Source organism: Apis florea, unplaced genomic scaffold (assembly GCF_048593485.1).
Source record: "Apis florea isolate Af1SG1 unplaced genomic scaffold, ASM4859348v1 contig_20_pilon, whole genome shotgun sequence".
Lineage (NCBI taxonomy): Eukaryota > Metazoa > Arthropoda > Insecta > Hymenoptera > Apidae > Apis > Apis florea.
This window is the reverse complement of record NW_028256527.1, coordinates 254730-280543: the sequence shown is the minus strand read 5'-3', so window position 1 is coordinate 280543 and position 25814 is coordinate 254730. Positions and strand designations below refer to the sequence as shown.

The following is a 25814-nucleotide window of genomic DNA, read 5'->3' as shown; positions in this document are numbered from 1 at the left end:
ATGGAAGGTGTTGCTGATTTGCATGTATATAGTAAGCGTATTGTTGCAACATGACAAACATTTGTAACAGATAACTGTAAAAAGTATAATGCAATATTATATCGTTGTATGATAATGAATCAAATATTGACTCGTACTACTTGCTCAGATCAACCACTATTATTGTAGACGAAATCAAACAAATTAGCATTCAAAATATTGGCATAGTTAAAAAAGATTGATTTGTTTGATTTATTATCATTGGCATATAATGTATTGATTAGAATCGTTAAATGAATCGTGTGTACGATCAAAATGGTTGCCAATAGAATTCTATTGTACAGGATAAAATTTCAAGGATTTATAGTATTAATCCTGCGAGACTGCGATCGATCAGGCATCGCTGACATGATTTTTTTTTTTCTTGCTTCTGCGAATACGTTGGATTAGGTTCGTTTTCCAGGCGTTTTTGCTAGTTTGATTGGATTATCGAGGCGGATATGTAGGTTTTGCGGATTTTGTTTTAGTAAGATTTTCAAAGTCGTTCGATAAAGTTTAATAGAAGTGATAATTTTAAGTAAGAGGGCTCGAATGTTATTGTTTGTAATTGAACAAGATTATATCCGATGTTTTATTAGGAACAGAAAATAGAATTGGATAAAAAAAAAGATAAAGGATAAAGTAATAGAAAAAATAAAGAGAAAAATTTTTCGATTTAATTTTCAAGTTGCAAAATAATTTTCTTACGTAGATATTAGAAATATTCGCGTATATTATGGAAATATTTTGAAAATATTGGAAATATTAGGAAACAACGTTGTAATGAAGTTGATATTTAACATATTTCAAATTCTTAACGAGATATTTACTTCAATTAAAAACATGTGGATTCAAAAGACATTCATCTAGGTTTTTGTTTATTTTTTCGTAAAACTGAATCGATATAACCATTTTCTATTTTTATAGATAATAATTTAATTTTTAAATCCTGAATCGCACGTATGTTTGCTTTAAATAAAATTTGAAATATCACAGAAACTATTGATCTTTCAATAGTTATTTCAAGAATATTTATAGAAAAGAGATTTATATTATATTAAATAAAGAAGAATAAAATAAATAATAAATCTGATTTATTTCAAGTTAGAGCAAATTTGAATAAATTACAGATACAGTTAATGTCTAATAATTCCGGTAAGTCGAAATTTAATAGATCTAACGAGATATAAATGGAAGTTCTATTGATTTTGGATTAACCATTGCAAATTCATTTCGCACTCGGGCTTTATTAATTCTGTAAACTTTCTCCATTCAAAGGAATAATTTCCACGAAAATTATGCCATCAACGAGAAAGTGAAAAGACTTGGATCAAAGTGGACGAATACCTATGAGAATTTTAAACAGCTGCTCTGCTGTGTTTGCTCTCAATTCACATTATTAACTTTTCCTTTCTTTCTCTCTCTCTCTCTCTCTTCCTTTTAATTTTTTATGCTAGATTAGATTCTAAAATTTCAAAGTTTATGGAAGAAAATTCACCGGCAAATTTTACTTAATAAACAGTTTTCCTTTTATATTAAGATTTATTAAATATTTAAAATTATGATCAGGTAATCGTTTGATTAAATCCTTTTCGACCCTTTTCAACCTTTTTCAACCCTCATTATTTTGATCACAGAATGATCTAGATACATATTTTATTTTACATGTACCATATTTCATATTAAATCATTTCAAAAATTTCCATATATCAAGCTACGTGCAGTGAATTTTTTATTAAATTGTATCGATTCATCGATATCATTATATTGAATTATTCTCGTAAAAGGATTAAAAAACAATTAATCGTTTCTTCCTTTTATTTTTTTCAAGAACCATCACCACTGTACGACAACAATCACTACCATGAGGAATGTCTAAAATGTAACAGCTGCGGCTTGAATCTCACAGGACCCAATCAGAAACGGGCTAGACGGTGAGTGATTTAAGCAATCTTTGCATCTTATTAAATATTACTCTGTCATCAAAATTTTGTATATTTAAGATGAATGTAATTATTCGTTTAATATTTTGTATTAATTAACAAATTGAGCGCATAATTTGATTCTTTTTTAATTTTTTGTAATTATTATATAATTTTATATATTTTGTTTACAACAAAAATATAAATTTACGATTCGATTCTTCTGTATTATAACAACAACAACATTATACTTTATTCTAATGGAAGTTGTATTACGTGAAGAAATAAGCAAATAAGAAGTTTTTTACCATTGTATGTTATATTCGAAGCCATTATGGTTCTTTGATTGCAACTAAAGCAAAGTATTTTTAAAACGGAATATATATATATGTATAAAAGCTTTTTACACAATGTTACATTTTAATGCAATTTCATGAATTCGCAGGCAACAATACAGTTTCTCAATAATATCAAAATGGAAAAATCTTATACCGTATTCACAGTAGTTGTCGTATAATAGGAAATGAGCGTATCATTCACAATATTACATGGAAATGAATCTTTACAAAGATTTTAGAAATGTTGTAATAAATATAGCTATGATCTAAATATTGTAGAATATGTATAGAATCGTTTAAATAAAGGCAACATTGTTGGCAACATAAACCAGTTTTTTGAAATGAAGAAAATAGAATGCATGCATAAAACATGAAATCAATTCATTAAGAAATTATCGGGCAATCGAAATACTTGTTGATGTCCAGAAAGAAAAAGGTCAAACAAGATATCAGTTATCTCGAATTAGTATTTCTTGTGATAATCACCAATAATTATTCATGAATTTATATCATTTTCAAAAATAAATATTGCTGGAGTTTTAATAATACTATATCATACTGTATAATACGTTCTTGCTTTCATCCATAAAAAAAAAATACAAAATTTTCATTTTCACTTCACCTATGACTTTCATATAAATACAAAACATATATTTTCATCTAGATTAAATTACTAAAAAAAATATATATATATACATTTCAATATATATATTCGTTGAAATAATTCCACGTATCCTTATATTTATTCATAAAGACAAATAATTTTCATATATTATTTTATCCAAAACTTTCATGTATACACGAAACATATTCTAAAATCTAAATTAAATTAAAAAGAAAATTAAATGTAATAATTCTCATATTCTTTGTTCTTCTTCGTTTTTATAGTCACTCGTAGAAATAAAAGAAAAACTTCATTTCAATCGCTTTAATCATGAATTTTATAAACAATACAATCGTTCGCGGGTAAATCAACAAAATTTCTTTTATCCATATTTTGGATTATTTTTATAACAGATAATGAAACTTTTCACGATATTTTTGTTATTTCAAGCTGATACAAAAGGCTGATGTTTCACGGATCGACTTTTCCTAATAAAAATTTTTAGATTGAGGATCTTCATTTCCTCGCGGTTTGTTTTCGTTCAAAAGAATTTTTCCATCGCGAAATGTATTTCCACGTGACATGGAAAAACGTCATGGCTGTTGGAATCGGTATTCGCCCGATCGTGACTCCCGAGATGCATTTGATTCGAGGATCGATAAAACGAAAATTGTGTCGTGTGTGTTTTTTATTTCATGCAAGTGAAGTAGTTAAACGTGCACATGTGAATAGATGCGAAGATTGCATGGAATAATAAAAAGGTAATTTGAAATATGTTCTGGAAGAAAAATTTGAGGACGATATTTTTTATTTATAAATGGAAATTCTCTTTCTGCTAATTCTTTCTTATAGAAAAAAATTGCAGCTCTGCACATTTTATTCAATACATATTTTGTAATATTAATATCAATATTATATTATATATGTAATATTAATATTAACAATTACGTATGGAATTATTAATTATGGAATATTATAGATTATTATACGTTAAATATCTTTCAAATTATTTATTTGACATAAATCATTAAGATTTATTGCTTATTTTTTTAATCGTTTCTTAAGAAAATAATTGATATTTATTAATTATTTTTCTTTAACCTAAAATCATAAAGTGATATATTCTTCAGTAATAAAGTAATATGAAACATAATGATAAGGTGAGTATCATATCAAAAGATATAAAGTATTACAATTGCGCAAATGTTATTAAATTTATAGGAATAAAAAGATTGCAGTTTTCATTTCATATTATATCCCGAGGGAGAAGCTGTTATTTTTATTGATCGTCGACCTATAAAAATATACAATTTAATTGAACCGCTGAGATAAATATTTTCCCAACCGATATATTGTATACATAAAACATACAGTATACAACTTGCGCTATTTTTACAAAATAAACATGCATCTCGTAAGAAAAGAACAATATTTGTCCACATGGGAATAAAACTTTTTCTAAAATTTTTTTTTAAATATTTATAAATTCAATAAAAACAAGTAAAAGTGAGAAATATGATTACAGTAAATTTAAACTTCATCTCTTAATTTATAATAATAGAGATTATTATTAACATAACACACGAGTTAAAATAACACAAGATATATTTTTACATTTCACAAAATGGTATTAAATAACAAAAGACAAATCTTTGCCAAATGGAAATACAAAAACAAGACAGAAAAAAAGTTTTTCCAAATTTATAAAATATGAAATTCTCGTAATCTGGATAATATTTCGCAATATCAAACACGAAGATAATATCATACAATTATTAAATCTTCATTTCATCGTCAATTACAAAATATTCTAACGAGCAACGGTAAGATTACAAATTTAAGAAAAGAAAAAAAAAAAATTGTGAAATGGAACAAATCAATCAGGAAGCTAACAATTTTCAGCTAACAAAAAAGATATCGTATCGGGAATCAGAAGAAATTTTTCCATCAGCTTGTTATACTCGTGTAACAAGCTCGTCGTTATTAATTCGAAAAATATTGCTCGATGGTGCGTTTATTTATAGATACAGAGAGATCATTAATTCCTTCTGTTTCACAGGTTCAAGAACCAAATACTTTGCGATCTTCACTTCGCTGACGTGGCGCTGATGGAGTGCTCGGACTTCATGCAGCAGTTGCGCAGCTTCAAACCACAAAGTTTAGGCTGCGCAGTTGCCCGAAGGAAGTCATCGACCACCTTAATCTTCCCCTTACCACCGCAAGCTTGTTCAGGTATGGCCAGCTAATTTGTCAATTTTCCAAATTATCTTGTGGCATGTGTGTCTTTAAAATAGCAATCAATGTAAAAAAAAAAAAAAAAAAAAAAAGGAAATATTGTATATAAAGCATGTAGTTTATTAGAATACGTTAAGAGTTTTATCAGTGAGAATCAAACAGGTTTGACTTTGTCAACATTTAATATATTTGTCATATTTCTTATCACTGTCTTAAGGTTCGGACAATTATTTGCTAACAGGAAGTAATAATCGAGAAAATCCTAATATCGTAAATTAATCCTTATCTCCTTCATGCTTCCTCTTTTATAACTCTGATATACAAAAACAAAACAGAAAATAAAAAGAAACAGAATATATAATCATTTCTATCGAGCACACGGTTCAATGGAAACACATTTAATTCGAGCAGACTTTTAAATTTCACGATTCAATAAACAAAACGGTTTTCACAAAGTGAAATTGTTATTACGTAATGGTTACAAAACTAAAAGTCATACATAAGTTTTCCATCGATTATTAATTTTTCATTAATTATATAATAAGTTAAAAATATAAATATAATTTATTAAATTTAACAAATAACTAAATATTAGAGTAATTATATTGATAAAACGGACTTTTACTTCGAGAAATACATATATGTATATATATATAAGCTGGTGTTATTAGAGATGCTGAAAATTCACGCAGTCGCCGGTTGAAGGTTAACAAGTTAAGAGACTCGAGTCGAGAGGAAACGGAAGGAAAGAGACTAGAATTGCGAACTTTTACTAGGCGTACATATGTATGAGTCGACGCTACAGGTGGTTTCTCCTGTCTTGGATTACACGCCTTTACATTCACTGGCTTCGTTTCGAATCTAAATCGAATCGAATTAAATTCTCAAGTGTTCAACTCGTGATTAAGTTGTTGTGGTTTTGTTGTGGCGTATTGATATATGATTTGATTTCTATATTTTTCTCATCTCTTATTTTTAAAATAAGATATAATTTATGAAAAAAAAAAAAAAAAAAAAAAGAGTTATACATATGTTTCATCTTGGAATAGAATACTTTACAATTAATATTAATCGTTTTAGAATTTTAGAATTTTAGGATCTGTTGTAAAAATTATGATTATTTTATACAATTTTTATATCAATTAATTATGGTTCGTTTCTTATATTAGTTTAGTGTTTCAAGGGAATGTTATGTTTTTTGATATTACAAAAGAATTCTGAGATATTATAAATTTTTCAATAATGCAAAGGATTGTAATTTATTTCGTTTAATTTAAAACGATATCTCTGATCATTTTTATTAATATCTTTTAAGCTTTAATTTAAGAAGAGAATATTTCAGAAATTTAATTTTTCTTAAAATGCATTTAATTGATCTTAAGATTTGAAGATGAATTTTAGAAAGAAAAATGTTCGTTTGGAAGATAAATTCGTAGAGATTTATAAAATTTATTATCATAAGTAGATAAATTTCCACTTAGTGGTATTGGGACATATCTCTCGACATATTTGAAGAAACATGAAGCGAATGTACGTATTTTGCATTCTGGAATCATTTAAGTAAATAAACATGTTTTGCAACATGTTTTGAAAGCTTAATTGAACGAGCGTGTTTCGCATACTCAAGTTATTTGTTATTTCAAGGCAAATATTTATCATGTGGGCAGAAATGGTTATTTGCTAATTGCAAAAATAGAAATGTCGTCAAACTTTGATAAAATAAATGTTTGAGCATTTTAAAGTATAATATTATTTGTCTTTTATCTTTATTTATCTATTTAAATTATTTCCACTTGATCTTCTAACATACACATATTTCATCTAGAAAGAAGTAATTTTTGAAAAGATTAATACGTTTAAAATTCATATTGTAATTAAAATAAATACCTCATTTTTAAAAAAAAATACTAACACAGTTTATAAAAAGAAAAAAAAATTCTATGTCACTTGATTTAGAAATTAAATTCTTTCTATCAAACAAGTTTAATATATATATAACGCTCATCGACAATCGTGAATAATTTCTTAACGATTCAATAATATTATGTTGGATATATTCCACATTGAATATAATCAAAAGTAAAATAAAATTCAACGAAAGTAAATCTGTCCCGCCAATAATTAATATTCGTTTTTTGACGAACAATTAATACCAGAGAAAATCCGAATAATCTGACAAAATTATAGGACAACTTAATATTCCGTACGTATGGGAGAATTTACACATTCGTGTACTTTTGAAAATTTATTCTCGTACGTGTAATTAAATCGTTATTTAATTTAATACACCGTTGCTAAATGACATACGCAACATCGGCTGCGTACGAAATTAATCAAGTTTACATAAATCCATGGAAATGCGATGTTAAAAGTATTCGGTCGCAATAATACAAATATTCATTTTATTCGTGAAACGGATTCGGGTTGAAATCGTGCGTAAATGCGGGGAGGGGGAGGGGGGAGGGGGAATCAAATAAACAGTTTTTACAGAATTTTCAATTGTTATAGTAGAATCCATCGAGTTCAACGACAATATTGGCGTTAACTCGCGTGCAACGCGAGCAACGTGCATGCATACACGTGTTGTAAATCTGTCCAGTTTTATTAAAAATCGAAACTCATGTATGAAATGTAAAAAGTTTCATCTCGATTTCAATGTTTTCTATTGTTTTCCATAGATGAAAATAAATTTTATAAATGCTACGAGTCATCGCAAAATTCTTCTCTCTAAGCGAAAATAACTTTCGATATCAACTATCCGTCTAAAACGAAATTATATTTTCTCAATTTTAAATTTTCTTAAAGATACATAAATCATTATCGATGAAAAGAAGGAAAAGTAACAAATTTAAACTTATCTCATCGGGATAAAATCCAATCCATATAATTCTGAAATGGAGAGAGAAAGAGAGAGAGAGAAAAAAGGAAACTTATCTAGAAGCAAACTCGATCCATCAAACATTTACTCGACACCGCGACAAGATTACCACCCCTCCATCAACCTAAAAAAAAAAAAAAAAAAAAAAAAAAAGAATCTCACCGTAATACCAACCTTCTCTCCCTTCTCAAAAAATCCAAACATTTTGCCAAAAAATTACCAACGATATTAGACTGCGGATGTTTACATAAATATATATTATTATAGAAAACAGGTAGAGCAATAATGGGCAAATACATATTTTATTTTCCATCTTTCGCGTAATAAGTATGTTTTGCATATTGATATTTATATTATATGCAAAAATACATTATTTACATACGCGTTACACAATCATATGGAAAATCGTTAGATTAATTCATCCTATCGGTAAACTCTCCCATAACAGTGTATAGTGTCGATAATATGTATATAGTCATACTATACGTGTAATTATAGGCTAATTATAGGCTTCACAAACCATGTTTTTTGCAACCTTGAGTTACTAATTGAACACGTTAGATTATATTTTGAATTAGAACAATTCAGATTATCAGAAGGATAAGATAAATATTCGTACAAGGATTTTTGGATATTTAAAAAAGAATAGACGTAACTTTTCTAAATATCCATCATCATTAATACTATCAATGATACTAGCGTCATTAACACGATCCATTAACTGCCCAACATTCTTACATATTTATTTACATATCAGTTTAACCATTTCTTTGATTGTTCGTTATCTCGCCTTTCAAGTATGTTCATGCGTATCATATTTTTCCTCAAATCGAAATATGAGCGAGAAAAATATTTCGACAATTATTATTATATGCGAGAGTTACGTCGAATTTTGAAAAAAAAAAAAAAAAAAAAGATATAAAACTCTGAGAATGAAAACATCCGCAGTTTAATCGTTATTTTATCGAATATAAGAGGATATCTCGCGATCCTCCGACGCAGAGATACGAGAAGAAGCTGGAAGAGGAGCATCGTCATCCGTAGGAAGGGGGTGTAAAAGAGGAACCGGCTGTCCCCGGGTATCGACGATCGAATTTACGAACCACTACAGGCCATTAGTTCCTGCAGGGAGAAAGCCGAGATTAGAGGGGCGGAAAGACGACCAGTCTGGAGAGAGAAAGGGAGAGAGAGAGAGAGGGAGAGGGAGAGAGACGAGGATGCACCGGGGCCGGTTCACTTTAAGTTCGAATACCAAGCCTGTCTATAAACAGTTTGGTGTTCTACCTTACAGTGAGTCGACCGTGGTATCGTCGACGTTCCAACAAGTAAAGGGAGAAAGAGAGAGAGAGAGAGAGAGCGAGTGTGTGTTGAACGTGTGTGTCCATCTAAAGGTTGGTGTATAACACGTGTATTATACACAAATTAATTTTTTATTGATAAAAATATAGCGTTTTCTCGTTGGCTTTATTGATCTGAGAGAATTTTTAGCAGGAATTTGTCGGTATTCGAGAGATATATCGCTTGATTTGCGATTTTTCCCCTTGAGAAGATTCTCTCTTGAATCATTGCTGTTTCGATAGGATATTTTAGAAGTTCTTAATTCTTCCCTCCTTTTGTCGGACAATTTTGAACTTAATCTGAATTTATTCTGAATTATCGAGAGAAAAAGAAAATATCAAAATATATTTAATTTCCTTTCAATATATAAATAGCAGTTGAATTTTTACTATTTCTTTGTTTTTACTAGGGGTTAAATCTAGATGAAGGAAGAAACGAAGATGGAAAAATAACAAACGAATTTTTACAATAATATATGATATAATTATATACATAAAGAATAAAAGTTACAAACAAAATGTTGCATTAAGATTTAATTATTAATAGTTGTAGAAATTTTCAAATATATCGTCTTCATGATTCGTATTCGTCATCCTCCATCAAGCCATCTTATCTTTTATCTTAAAAGCTTTTTTCGTGACGCTATATAAAACGATTCTCAAATTTACCAATCATCAATCCTACTTATCTTAATTCATAATAATAATAATAATATCACAATAATTATCCATTATCAAGGATTTATGACGTATCTATCATATAATCTTCGTGCCATTTAGCAACTTTATTTTTTATATCCACGAAAAATATCCACGATGCTTCATTTCCCAAAATCTTTTCCCAGAATTTCATCCAACAATTTCCTCAAAGATATCTCGTGCAATAATCCCCGTGTCATAAACCTTTTAAAGAGAAAAAAAAAAAGAGAGAGAGAGAGAGAAGGGCGGATCGATGAAAAGCGGAATGTTGCGAAGGGGAAAAGGCGATACGTGACTAAGTGGACGGGTAGCCTAGTTGCACATCGAAAGAAAAAAATCCTTGAAAGAGGGCAACCCCCGATAGCGTTCGATCGGATTCGACCCCAACAGCAGCCTTAATGATTTCCAGGCCACGACTCCTCCACGTTTCCACGTGGCTACGAGGAAACGTCTTCGAGGTGGTTTGGATCGACTGTTGCTTCGGGGTGGAGGGTGGTGGAGGGTGAATAGTAAGAGGGTGGATTCGTTGAAATTTCGTCCTGTCCTCGGTCGAGGATGCGAGAAGTGTGTTGTTTCAAGGAGGATGGAAGGGTGAATTGAGGACAATAATGGGAAATGAAGTTGGGGATAGATTTCGAGGGGTGTGAAGTAGCTGCATGATGTTTTTGAAAAAGAATTTTTATTCTGTTTATTTTGAGAAGATTCGTGAAGATAATTATTTTTAGATGTCGTTACTTTTAAAAGATAAAGTAAGTAATAATGATATATGTTTATAAAAACGTTTGTGCAGCGTTGTTACATTGATAGATAAATAATTGTTGAATTTGGTATATGATTGTTAAAATTAGATACGTGGTATATGTAAAAATTATTTGATATCTACTGTGTTCAATTAGTGTTATAGTGAATTCAGAATTGTGCAAGAAGTTGCAAGTTTTTATTAAAATTATAATTACGTGATTGTAGATTTGTTAGTTTGTATTTTTTTTATGAATAAATATCAAACGATAATGATTCTCGTCGAAAAGAAAGAATGATTATTCTGTTAAATGGAGAAATAAGAAATAAATAAGTTTAAATGAAAGTAACAATTATTTCGCATAAAAATAAAAGTAAAAACAAACAAGTAAATTTTTCTGTTATATAACAAATAAAAGAAAGAAAATCGGAGAAATTAATACCGAGTATTAAATAATGAACAACGATTAACGAAATGTATAATCGTAATTAAGTAACAAACGAATGAAACAAATAAAATCTCTTTCGGTATTCGAACAACGTTCGACAAATACTTCATGTACTGTATTTTTTAATTTTATTTTATTTGCTTCTCGCTCACGGAATTACATTTTAGTCGTACATCATTATAATGAAGTTGCGCAATGTCTTTTTAATAAAATTATTAGTTTCTGAATTTCCCATTAAACTTCAAAATTGTAATAAATTACAATCCTCTTCTCTCGTTAGTGAATAAAATTCAGGTTATAAATTATTAAAGGATATAATAAATACAGTTTAAAAATAATAAATAATTAATTATTCAACTCGATTAATGGGTACAATGAATACTTTTAAAAAAAATTATATATACGTATTCTTAATATCATAAAATAATTGTATTCTAAAATTATTATTTTCGAGATTATTCACAATTTCAATCTCAATTTAATCTTAATTTAATAAAAAATCATTCTTTGGTTAAATGGATACGATAAAAATTAAACGGATATATAAAAATTACGTCAAAATTATTATTTAAAAAAAGAAAAAGAAATTCAAACAATCCAATTCTAATTTGTTCAAATTAATTTATTCCTTAAATCCTCACGAAGAGAGACCATCCATTCCTTTCTTACTTTTATCCATAATAATCTGCAATATGACTAACCAAAATGTTACATTTTCCAATAGATGAATTCTGCAACGAGTTCCCTCACAACCTGATACCGACACCTGGCTACTGGATCGAGTGCTCCAGACAGCAGATCACCTCTGACACGATCTGGGATGAGAGCGAGAGTGGAGAAGCGACCGACACAGAATTGGCCGAGGTCCAGCAAGAGTCTGACACCGACGAAGTGCCCAGAAAGAAGACCACTATCGAGGAACAATGGGAGAAGAACCAAGGATTCGAGTTGACCTCGGTCGAACAAGAGACGTACGAGAAATATTTCTATGGGACTGAGCATTGGAATTATTTCACCAACGACGACGACCTTGGTCCCGTGATACTTAGTATCAAGCAGGAAACGTTGAACAGTCGGGATCAGTTCAGAATTCTCGTCAGGGCAATCAGTTACACCGTACACGGGCTGATTCCAGCGAGTTGTGTGTTCGCTGACAGGTATTTATTTTATTCAGTTTTCTATTTTTTAATTATAATTTTGTAGGAAAAGTTCGATATTTTTTAATACGTTTTTTTTTTCAATCGAATATCTCTTGGAAAAATATTCATTTGTATTATCCTAAGTGGATAGAAATTTGTTGATTGCAAAAGTAATTTTTCGAAAAATCAATAACACGAATGGAACGAGTCGAACAAGTGGTATAAGTCAGCCATTTCGCTTGCAAGTGTAATATGCGCATATCGAGTAGCGTCACAGTTCAAAGTGAGAGTAAAGAATGATTATATCCTAACTCTCTCTAGAGACATTAATATCGTTTAAGTAAATGGAATTAAGAGAGAAGTTGTTTTACATTTCGAAATGAAAAGGGTGTAATGGAAATTTTGTGTCTCGGATAGGAAGATACGTTTTAAATTACTTTTGAGAATATTACAAATTTATTTACATCCCATACACACAATTGAAAGAATCATAGAATGCTATTCGCTGCACAAATAACAAATATTTAACTTTATTGCTACGAGGAGCACGTACTTATGTGAAACATATATACGCTTTTAGAAATCATTTAGTGAAAGACAACACAGATTTCTCTGCAACACAGAATTGCTTTTATTTTCATTTAGAAATGTTACGCTGTCGGAGTGAAATCAAATAAAATCTAAATCTGTTGATGCATTAACAGTTCGCAGACGTAACGTTTTCTTTTTTTAGACTTATCAACGATTAAAAAAAAAAGAAATAATACAAATTATGAAAACTCCACAAAATTTTAAATCGGATAATCCCCTGTAATCACTTTTCGAAATCTCTTCTTTTTGAAAATTTAAAATAAATCGATATTATTTTCGTATAATTAAAAATTATTTTTCATTCTCGCAGGTACAATCGAGAGGAAGTGGTGCGTAGTTTAGGCAAAGAGGTGAATGTGAATCCACCGTTAACGTTGGGCCAATTACCTGACACCCAGGACGAGCTTCTGAAGCTGGATCAGGTGTTCATAAAATCGGAGCTGAAAGTCGGGGTTCTTTACGTACAGGAGAACCAGTGCACGGAGGAGGAGATATTGGATAACCACGAGAATTCGCCACTGTTCGACGAGTTCCTGCAGATCCTCGGCGATAAAATTCGTCTGAAGGGTTTCGACAAGTACAAGGGTGGATTGGATACGATTCACGATCTGACCGGATTGTACTCGGTCTACACCAATTGGCGAGGGATCGAGATCATGTACCACGTGTCCACGTTTCTCCCGAATGAGAAACACGACGTGCAGAGGGTAAAGAAAAATTCTTTTCTCTGTTATATTCGTTTCTGACTAATGTCATTAATTTCATTATGCCTCTCAATTTGATCGATCTATTCTCTTTGATATTTATTAATTTTTCAAGATAATCGTAATAATATTATTATTTTTTTTTTTCTTTTTAGGTGCAAAAGAAGCGACACATAGGAAACGATATAGTGTGCGTCGTGTTCTTGGAGGCTGACAAAACGTCGTTCAATCCAGCTTGTATGAAGTCGCATTTCCTCTACACGTTTATTCTGGTTCGAGTCAGTCCACGGATAAAAAGGAAGGTTACCAGATACGAAGTATCCGTCGCTACGAGGGACGAAGTTGGGGCGTACAAACCTTATCTTTGGGAACAAAATGTGTTTAAAAAGGGTAAATAATATTTAATTATTACGCTACATTCTATCTTAATTTGTAAAAATGTATGAGTGTGATTTCCAAGAGTTATTAATATATATATCATACATTTTTATTTTCGATTCAACAGGTCCCATGTTTCGTGAGTGGTTATTGACAAAAATTGTCAACGGGGAGAGAGCGAGTTATTCCGCGCCAAAATTCGCAAAGATGCAAGAGAGAACGAGGACTCAAATGTTGGAAGACATTGTAGCTAACTTGGCCAATCACGCAGAAACTGGTCAAATTCCAAAGCCGTACAGGTGAATAAAAAAATAAATTAAACACTGATTTTTACTTTACGTAATATTTTATTTAAATTATATACAATTATTACAACTGATATTGTTGTTATTTTTTTTTTACAGGCGCGGTTCGTGGAGACCAATAGGACACATGAGACCGTCTTCGCCTCTTTTGGATTCCGTCAGGGATCAATTCGAGGATCCAGACCAACTTGCCAAGGATTTCACTAAGGTGTTCTTGAACGATCAAGAGAATGCCACGTTAAATACGAATCTGTTCGATATTTCGTTCTTGGTGCATGGTCCACAGAAGCAGAAAGTTCGATTCTTTGGTGTTAGAGCGATTTTGGCAGTCAGAAGCAGGTATTAGATCTGTCAAATCAAGAAATTAAATTATATTCCACGTTATTAATGTATTAATATTTTTTCAAATATATGTAAAATTGATATCAGAATAAATTTCACTTTCCACAAAATTCTATTTCATATTTTTGTATTCTTTTCACTATTATTACATTATTAATTTTATTACTATTTTTATAATATTGCCTTAAATTTTTGAAACTCTTACTTAAAAATTAAATATATTAAGAATATAAATAAGAAATTGACTTTTGAATAGGTACGTATAAGATTACTGTTTTTTTTTTTTTTTTTTTAATTTTTTCTAGAGTCTTCCAAGAAATGTTGTACGGAATTCAAGCCGGTTTCGGAAGTCCACAAGTACCGGTTGCCGAATTACTTGCCAGGCCAGTGCCCACATTATTCAGTCCACAGAAACCAAGAAGTTCAAACTTTCTTCAAGTTCCTGACGTGGAAAGTCCAAGGTTTGTATCTTGCGAATTACTTTTGTTAATTAGAATTGTGCATTTTTGTTTTCAAATCCAGTTTATATATCGATCAAGGTTAATAAATACATATGCAACGAATAAAAATATTTATTGATGACAATCATATAATTCACAGTTTGATCCAATGCAATGTATTCATTAATCCATTTTTTTCTAATTATAAAGAAAGTTATATTTTTTTAAGTTTTTTTTTTTTTTTATACAATTTTTATCTTTTCTATAAATACAATATTATATTATACGTAAATTTAACAATATATTAATTAAATTATACATATTAGATTTTATAATATTTTATACTTACGTTAATATTAATGTAATTAATAATATAGTTTTATTATATTGTTATATTGTATTATTTTTGTTATATTATTGTATCATTTTATTATATTATATTATTATAATTTATACTGTTTATATTATTTTTTGTAAATTAAAGAATCAATCAATTGTATTTTTTCTTCTCTTTTATTTTCAACTTTCTTTTCCTGCGTTAAAATATTTATTTCATTCCTATTCTCTCCTTGTTAAAATTCTTTTTATAGAATATTAACCGGTAAAATATTCTCCTCTTAATCAAAAAGGACTTATCACTCGCATGGAAACAAATATATACGAATCCTTATCATAATCCTACCGATCTTAACATTTCTATTTTATTTTATTTTCGATTCTTTGCACGAAAGAAATGGGTTAATAAATAAATATAAATGGACTAAGATAAGGATATAACTGGATTTATTTAGAGCCGGAAGTAACGGTGAGAATTTGAATTTGCCTTTGATGTCGTTATCGAATGTAATTATATATACATATCTTTATATTATATATTATATATCGTACATTTAATCGTAATTATGTGTATTTTTTACGGCACTTCCATGTCTCCTATCCTCACACACACACACACACACACACACACACTACATACACATTTACACACTCGTATACACAAACAATTATACGCAGCACCGCATGCGATTATATAAGTATTTTCACTTTTGACAAAATTTCCGTATTATATTACGTACGCAAATGGAATTTTCTGCGATGCAAGATATAGTTGAAATCCGGTGTCTTATATTTTCCTTGTCTTTTGAATGATTATATTGTGTAGCATGTTTAATTATTCGAAATTATAATTTGAAAACGAGTTGAAAACGTTAAGAAAAAGCACTGCAAGAATAACTATCGAATTATCACACCAGCCATGTTAATTATTATTAACGTTATATCTATCTTGTTAGCTTCGGTCGTGATAAACGTGTCGATTTTCCTTTTTTCTTTCTTTCTTTCTTTTTCTTTTTCATTTTCCTCTACCGTGCGTGCTCTGTTTGCCTTCCATCTTCTCGGTTTTTCTCTCAATTTTGACCCATTGCTGACGAGTGTACTCGCAAATAGAATTTATCTTTCAAATTCGTTCTATCTATTAGCGCATCTATATTAGATATCGATCGTTTTATTAGTCGAAATAGAGATAGAAGATATTTAAAGGAAAGAAAAGGAAATCAAAATTGTTTTCACAACTTGTTTGATGAATTTTGAGATATAACAGAACTTCGTTTTTACAGAGAAAATTTTATAATGCTTGAACATTATAAAATTAATCTCTATTATTGAACAATCGTTTCTGCTTACATGAATACACTTATGATTAATTGGTAATATGTTTTGTATTTTTAGTACGAATCGCATAATTATATAAAAGTGATGTCAATTTGTTATTCCTTTCAATTGTTTCGTCCGCAAAGGGTTAAAAAATATGTTCGATATCTTAAAATTTTACTTAGAAACGATTATGGCATACGATCTGGCTATATAGGCATGCGGTAAACTCGTTCGAGTAACGAATTAATTCAATTTATCATCTCTTAATCTTGTCTCTGCTCGGTTTCTCTATATTCTCTTTATTGGCATTCTCCAATTTTTGCGAACGAAGGAGACGAGCTTTCGTCGTTGTCTCGTACGTTGTTCTCCATTTTTTACTGCTGTTATTCGATGCGTTCAGGAACGTCCACTTAAAACTCCGATCAAACCTTTGAAAAAAAAAAAAAAAATGAATAGTTCCATCCCTCGAACGTTCCATCATGGATCCAATTTGTTCCGATCTCGATGATCTTTCTTTCTCTAAGAAGAATTTCCTCTCCGTATCCTGAGGTGCCGCTCTGCGGTTTCTGTGAGATACTGGCTCTGACTTGTTTAGACCTAAAAGCGTGCCCTCGTCACCGATGATGAAGCGGGCGTTCTCGAGGCTCGGCACGATCACTGCAGGCTGGGGAAGGAGCATCAAGAAACACGGGAGCGGAAACACTTTGCAAACGGAGGATCGTAAACGTTGGGCCAGTTCACAGGATTGTAGCAGTGAGTATAAGAATCATATTATTGTTATTGCAGATTTTGTCGAAGCTCAGTCTTTATGATTGCAGATAACTCTATGAGATAATAATTTTAGAATTGATACGAACGAACGTGTTAATGGACTTCTATTTTCTTTTGATAAATTTTAAACGGAGGTTGAGATAAAAATCTCGTTGCAGACAAATCTCGATTATATTTATAGATAAAGAGGCGAAGGAAAAGGAGAAAGCTGCACAACAATTAGCGGTGCCAAGGCTAAGTGTTTGCGCAGATGCGCAAAAGGTTGACAGGGCGAAATTGGCACAGACAGAGGTAAATTTGATAAACATTAATAAATTAAATGTTGGTGAATCTGTTACTTAGACGCTATCTCAATCAATATTACTGGCCTCAATTGTATATGTTGAAAAAATTATATCATAAAGTCCTTTGTAAGTGTATATACACAACTGTGCATGAAATCGGTAACATACCAATAATTCATCACTGTAACAGCAATAACTACGTATACCAGGTGAGATAATAAACATATTTGATGTTTATTTATTTTGAACATACTAAAGATTCTTTGGATACACAAAATGAAGAAATAAATTTTTATTATGCAATCGGTTATTAAAAAGAACCATGATATTCCAAATAATAAAAATACAGTGCTTCGATTCTTTAAAAATTACAAAAATCATAAAAAACGCAAAAGAAATGGCAACTTTCATGATAGGAGATAAGTGCGCAAAAAGTAAGAATCTAGATTTACGTAAATTATGAAAAAGAAAGCTTTACGGCTCTAAAAAAAGCAGCAACGCCAAAAGGAGTGCTAAAAAATTGAGTAGGAGGATGGTAAATATGTGACAAATGTGTAGAAACTCCATTAAATTGTGTATAAACTCCATTATGTTCTCCTAATAAAAAGTCATATTTGGGGCCGAAAGTTTCGTTCGATCGAAATTCATTTGGAAATTACCAAGAATTTGACGTCAGTTCGAAGAATATAAGAAATTCTCGGAATTCGATGTCATTTCCAAGAAATTTAGAGATTCCAAGAACTCGACGTCATTTCCAAGAATTTCTGGGATTCCGAGAATTTGACGTCATTTCTTGGAATAATTTTTCGATCGACCTCCTATCTTATCATGTTCTCCTAATACAAAGTCGCATTTTTGGACAAAAATTTTACATCGATCAAGGAATTTCCATGGCAATCTTTTTTATTAAATATCTCGCTTATTCTTCACGATATTAAAAAATGCTTCGAATAAAAGTTGCATGGTTTCGAAAGGGCTGTATTCCAGTGCCCTCAATTTTTTTGTGCATCAACTTATAAAAAAGTTATCAAGGTCACCTTTATTTTTTTAAATAGCACTATACACTTTTTTATACACCAATCTATGCAACTTGGCATTCTCTATAAAAATGATTAGGGGTATTTTTAGTAAAAAATCATTAGTTTAGAAGATATTAATTATCTCTTAAACTATAGGTTTTTTGCCATATATGGTTTAATACTTTTTTATAGGGAATTTTAAATGACAACAATTGGTGTATTAAAAAATGTATAGTCCCATTTAAAAAAACCATCTTCGCGTTTATAACTCCTTAACGCTTTTATTTATAAAAAAATGGACAGCAGCATGACGTGCCCCCCTCGAAACCAAGTAACTTTTATTCGAAACATTTTTTAATATCTCGAATAATAAGCGAGATACATCGAAAAGTGTGGATCGATTGTTCGAACACTTGGAAATTTCCAAGAATTTGACGTCATTTCTTGGAATAATTTTTCGGTCGACCTCTTATCGTATCATGTTCTCCTAATACAAAGTCGCATTTTTGGACAAAAATTTTACATCGATCAAGGAATTTCCATTGTAATCTTTTTTATTAAATATCTCGCTTATTCTTCACGATATTAAAAAATGCTTCGAATAAAAGTTGCATGGTTTCGAAAGGGCTGTATTCCAGTGCCCTCAATTTTTTTGTGCATCAACTTATAAAAAAGTTATCAAGGTCACCTTTATTTTTTTAAATAGCACTATACACTTTTTTATACACCAATCTATGCAACTTGGCATTCTCTATAAAAATGATTAGGGGTATTTTTAGTAAAAAATCATTAGTTTAGAAGATATTAATTATCTCTTAAACTATAGGTTTTTTGCCATATATGGTTTAATACTTTTTTATAGGGAATTTTAAATGACAACAATTGGTGTATTAAAAAATGTATAGTCCCATTTAAAAAAACCATCTTCGCGTTTATAACTCCTTAACGCTTTTATTTATAAAAAAATGGACAGCAGCATGACGTGCCCCCCTCGAAACCAAGTAACTTTTATTCGAAACATTTTTTAATATCTCGAATAATAAGCGAGATACATCGAAAAGTGTGGATCGATTGTTCGAACACTTGGAAATTTCCAAGAATTTGACGTCATTTCTTGGAATAATTTTTCGGTCGACCTCTTATCGTATCATGTTCTCCTAATACAAAGTCGCATTTTTGGACAAAAATTTTACATCGATCAAGGAATTTCCATTGCAATCTTTTTTATTAAATATCTCGCTTATTCTTCACGATATTAAAAAATGCTTCGAATAAAAGTTGCATGGTTTCGAAAGGGCTGTATTCCAGTGCCCTCAATTTTTTTGTGCATCAACTTATAAAAAAGTTATCAAGGTCACCTTTATTTTTTTAAATAGCACTATACACTTTTTTATACACCAATCTATGCAACTTGGCATTCTCTATAAAAATGATTAGGGGTATTTTTAGTAAAAAACCATTAGTTTAGAAGATATTAATTATCTCTTAAACTATAGGTTTTTTGCCATATATGGCTTAATACTTTTTTATAGGGAATTTTAAATGACAACAATTGGTGTATTAAAAAATGTATAGTCCCATTTAAAAAAACCATCTTCGCGTTTATAACTCCTTAACGCTTCTATTTATAAAAAAATGGACAGCAGCATGACGTGCCCCCCTCGAAACCAAGTAACTTTTATTCGAAACATTTTTTAATATCTCGAATAATAAGCGAGATACATCGAAAAATGTGGATCGATTGTTCGAACACTTGGAAATTTCCAAGAATCTGACGTCAGTTCCAAGAATTTTAGAGATACACAGAAATAGACCCGAGTTCCAAGAATTTTAGAGATTCCAAGAACTCGACGTCATTTCCAAGAATTTCTGGGATTCCGAGAATTTGACGTCATTTCTTGGAAAAATTTTTCGATCGACCTCCTATCCTATCATGTTCTCCTAATACAAAGTCGCATTTTTGGACAAAAATTTTACATCGATCAAGGAATTTCCATGGCAATCTTTTTTATTAAATATCTCGCTTATTCTTCACGATATTAAAAAATGTTTCGAATAAAAGTTGCATGGTTTCGAAAGGGCTGTATTCCAGTGCCCTCAATTTTTTTGTGCATCAACTTATAAAAAAGTTATCAAGGTCACCTTTATTTTTTTAAATAGCACTATACACTTTTTTATACACCAATCTATGCAACTTGGCATTCTCTATAAAAATGATTAGGGGTATTTTTAGTAAAAAACCATTAGTTTAGAAGATATTAATTATCTCTTAAACTATAGGTTTTTTGCCATATATGGCTTAATACTTTTTTATAGGGAATTTTAAATGACAACAATTGGTGTATTAAAAAATGTATAGTCCCATTTAAAAAAACCATCTTCGCGTTTATAACTCCTTAACGCTTTTATTTATAAAAAAATGGACAGCAGCATGACGTGCCCCCCTCGAAACCAAGTAACTTTTATTCGAAACATTTTTTAATATCTCGAATAATAAGCGAGATACATCGAAAAATGTGGATCGAACACTTGGAAATTTCCAAGAATTTGACGTCATTTCTTGGAATAATTTTTCGGTCGACCTCTTATCGTATCATGTTCTCCTAATACAAAGTCGCATTTTTGGACAAAAATTTTACATCGATCAAGGAATTTCCATTGCAATCTTTTTTATTAAATATCTCGCTTATTCTTCACGATATTAAAAAATGCTTCGAATAAAAGTTGCATGGTTTCGAAAGGGCTGTATTCCAGTGCCCTCAATTTTTTTGTGCATCAACTTATAAAAAAGTTATCAAGGTCACCTTTATTTTTTTAAATAGCACTATACACTTTTTTATACACCAATCTATGCAACTTGGCATTCTCTATAAAAATGATTAGGGGTATTTTTAGTAAAAAACCATTAGTTTAGAAGATATTAATTATCTCTTAAACTATAGGTTTTTTGCCATATATGGCTTAATACTTTTTTATAGGGAATTTTAAATGACAACAATTGGTGTATTAAAAAATGTATAGTCCCATTTAAAAAAACCATCTTCGCGTTTATAACTCCTTAACGCTTCTATTTATAAAAAAATGGACAGCAGCATGACGTGCCCCCCTCGAAACCAAGTAACTTTTATTCGAAACATTTTTTAATATCTCGAATAATAAGCGAGATACATCGAAAAATGTGGATCGATTGTTCGAACACTTGGAAATTTCCAAGAATCTGACGTCAGTTCCAAGAATTTTAGAGATACACAGAAATAGACCCGAGTTCCAAGAATTTTAGAGATTCCAAGAACTCGACGTCATTTCCAAGAATTTCTGGGATTCCGAGAATTTGACGTCATTTCTTGGAAAAATTTTTCGATCGACCTCCTATCCTATCATGTTCTCCTAATACAAAGTCGCATTTTTGGACAAAAATTTTACATCGATCAAGGAATTTCCATTGCAATCTTTTTTATTAAATATCTCGCTTATTCTTCACGATATTAAAAAATGCTTCGAATAAAAGTTGCATGGTTTCGAAAGGGCTGTATTCCAGTGCCCTCAATTTTTTTGTGCATCAACTTATAAAAAAGTTATCAAGGTCACCTTTATTTTTTTAAATAGCACTATACACTTTTTTATACACCAATCTATGCAACTTGGCATTCTCTATAAAAATGATTAGGGGTATTTTTAGTAAAAAACCATTAGTTTAGAAGATATTAATTATCTCTTAAACTATAGGTTTTTTGCCATATATGGCTTAATACTTTTTTATAGGGAATTTTAAATGACAACAATTGGTGTATTAAAAAATGTATAGTCCCATTTAAAAAAACCATCTTCGCGTTTATAACTCCTTAACGCTTCTATTTATAAAAAAATGGACAGCAGCATGACGTGCCCCCCTCGAAACCAAGTAACTTTTATTCGAAACATTTTTTAATATCTCGAATAATAAGCGAGATACATCGAAAAATGTGGATCGAACACTTGGAAATTTCCAAGAATTTGACGTCATTTCTTGGAATAATTTTTCGGTCGACCTCTTATCGTATCATGTTCTCCTAATACAAAGTCGCATTTTTGGACAAAAATTTTACATCGATCAAGGAATTTCCATGGCAATCTTTTTTATTAAATATCTCGCTTATTCTTCACGATATTAAAAAATGCTTCGAATAAAAGTTGCATGGTTTCGAAAGGGCTGTATTCCAGTGCCCTCAATTTTTTTGTGCATCAACTTATAAAAAAGTTATCAAGGTCACCTTTATTTTTTTAAATAGCACTATACACTTTTTTATACACCAATCTATGCAACTTGGCATTCTCTATAAAAATGATTAGGGGTATTTTTAGTAAAAAACCATTAGTTTAGAAGATATTAATTATCTCTTAAACTATAGGTTTTTTGCCATATATGGCTTAATACTTTTTTATAGGGAATTTTAAATGACAACAATTGGTGTATTAAAAAATGTATAGTCCCATTTAAAAAAACCATCTTCGCGTTTATAACTCCTTAACGCTTCTATTTATAAAAAAATGGACAGCAGCATGACGTGCCCCCCTCGAAACCAAGTAACTTTTATTCGAAACATTTTTTAATATCTCGAATAATAAGCGAGATACATCGAAAAATGTGGATCGAACACTTGGAAATTTCCAAGAATTTGACGTCATTTCTTGGAATAATTTTTCGGTCGACCTCTTATCGTATCATGTTCTCCTAATACAAAGTCGCATTTTTGGACAAAAATTTTACATCGATCAAGGAATTTCCATTGCAATCTTTTTTATTAAATATCTCGCTTATTCTTCACGATATTAAAAAATGCTTCGAATAAAAGTTGCATGGTTTCGAAAGGGCTGTATTCCAGTGCCCTCAATTTTTTTGTGCATCAACTTATAAAAAAGTTATCAAGGTCACCTTTATTTTTTTAAATAGCACTATACACTTTTTTATACACCAATCTATGCAACTTGGCATTCTCTATAAAAATGATTAGGGGTATTTTTAGTAAAAAACCATTAGTTTAGAAGATATTAATTATCTCTTAAACTATAGGTTTTTTGCCATATATGGCTTAATACTTTTTTATAGGGAATTTTAAATGACAACAATTGGTGTATTAAAAAATGTATAGTCCCATTTAAAAAAACCATCTTCGCGTTTATAACTCCTTAACGCTTCTATTTATAAAAAAATGGACAGCAGCATGACGTGCCCCCCTCGAAACCAAGTAACTTTTATTCGAAACATTTTTTAATATCTCGAATAATAAGCGAGATACATCGAAAAATGTGGATCGAACACTTGGAAATTTCCAAGAATTTGACGTCATTTCTTGGAATAATTTTTCGGTCGACCTCTTATCGTATCATGTTCTCCTAATACAAAGTCGCATTTTTGGACAAAAATTTTACATCGATCAAGGAATTTCCATGGCAATCTTTTTTATTAAATATCTCGCTTATTCTTCACGATATTAAAAAATGCTTCGAATAAAAGTTGCATGGTTTCGAAAGGGCTGTATTCCAGTGCCCTCAATTTTTTTGTGCATCAACTTATAAAAAAGTTATCAAGGTCACCTTTATTTTTTTAAATAGCACTATACACTTTTTTATACACCAATCTATGCAACTTGGCATTCTCTATAAAAATGATTAGGGGTATTTTTAGTAAAAAACCATTAGTTTAGAAGATATTAATTATCTCTTAAACTATAGGTTTTTTGCCATATATGGCTTAATACTTTTTTATAGGGAATTTTAAATGACAACAATTGGTGTATTAAAAAATGTATAGTCCCGTTTAAAAAAACCATCTTCGCGTTTATAACTCCTTAACGCTTCTATTTATAAAAAAATGGACAGCAGCATGACGTGCCCCCCTCGAAACCAAGTAACTTTTATTCGAAACATTTTTTAATATCTCGAATAATAAGCGAGATACATCGAAAAATGTGGATCGAACACTTGGAAATTTCCAAGAATTTGACGTCATTTCTTGGAATAATTTTTCGGTCGACCTCTTATCGTATCATGTTCTCCTAATACAAAGTCGCATTTTTGGACAAAAATTTTACATCGATCAAGGAATTTCCATTGCAATCTTTTTTATTAAATATCTCGCTTATTCTTCACGATATTAAAAAATGCTTCGAATAAAAGTTGCATGGTTTCGAAAGGGCTGTATTCCAGTGCCCTCAATTTTTTTGTGCATCAACTTATAAAAAAGTTATCAAGGTCACCTTTATTTTTTTAAATAGCACTATACACTTTTTTATACACCAATCTATGCAACTTGGCATTCTCTATAAAAATGATTAGGGGTATTTTTAGTAAAAAACCATTAGTTTAGAAGATATTAATTATCTCTTAAACTATAGGTTTTTTGCCATATATGGCTTAATACTTTTTTATAGGGAATTTTAAATGACAACAATTGGTGTATTAAAAAATGTATAGTCCCATTTAAAAAAACCATCTTCGCGTTTATAACTCCTTAACGCTTCTATTTATAAAAAAATGGACAGCAGCATGACGTGCCCCCCTCGAAACCAAGTAACTTTTATTCGAAACATTTTTTAATATCTCGAATAATAAGCGAGATACATCGAAAAATGTGGATCGAACACTTGGAAATTTCCAAGAATTTGACGTCATTTCTTGGAATAATTTTTCGGTCGACCTCTTATCGTATCATGTTCTCCTAATACAAAGTCGCATTTTTGGACAAAAATTTTACATCGATCAAGGAATTTCCATTGCAATCTTTTTTATTAAATATCTCGCTTATTCTTCACGATATTAAAAAATGCTTCGAATAAAAGTTGCATGGTTTCGAAAGGGCTGTATTCCAGTGCCCTCAATTTTTTTGTGCATCAACTTATAAAAAAGTTATCAAGGTCACCTTTATTTTTTTAAATAGCACTATACACTTTTTTATACACCAATCTATGCAACTTGGCTTTCTCTATAAAAA

The 25814-nt window shown here is 30.3% G+C and overlaps 1 protein-coding gene across 3 annotated transcripts in view; it reads left to right on the top strand.

The window, feature by feature from the left end:
• Positions 1-25814, top strand: part of rsh (Rap GTPase activating protein radish) — a 175237-nt gene that overhangs the window by 129462 nt on the left and 19961 nt on the right. For 2 of the 3 annotated variants that reach the window (XM_086915236.1, XM_086915231.1), the window contains 10 exons: positions 1850-1952; positions 4942-5114; positions 11943-12375; positions 13259-13655; positions 13808-14042; positions 14158-14329; positions 14435-14674; positions 14983-15138; positions 17366-17523; positions 17723-17832. In XM_086915236.1, coding sequence (XP_086771362.1) covers positions 1850-1952; positions 4942-5114; positions 11943-12375; positions 13259-13655; positions 13808-14042; positions 14158-14329; positions 14435-14674; positions 14983-15138; positions 17366-17523; positions 17723-17832 — 2177 coding nt within the window. The remainder of the gene's footprint in view (positions 1-1849; positions 1953-4941; positions 5115-11942; positions 12376-13258; positions 13656-13807; positions 14043-14157; positions 14330-14434; positions 14675-14982; positions 15139-17365; positions 17524-17722; positions 17833-25814) is intronic. The other variant, XM_086915239.1, reaches the window with a different exon arrangement.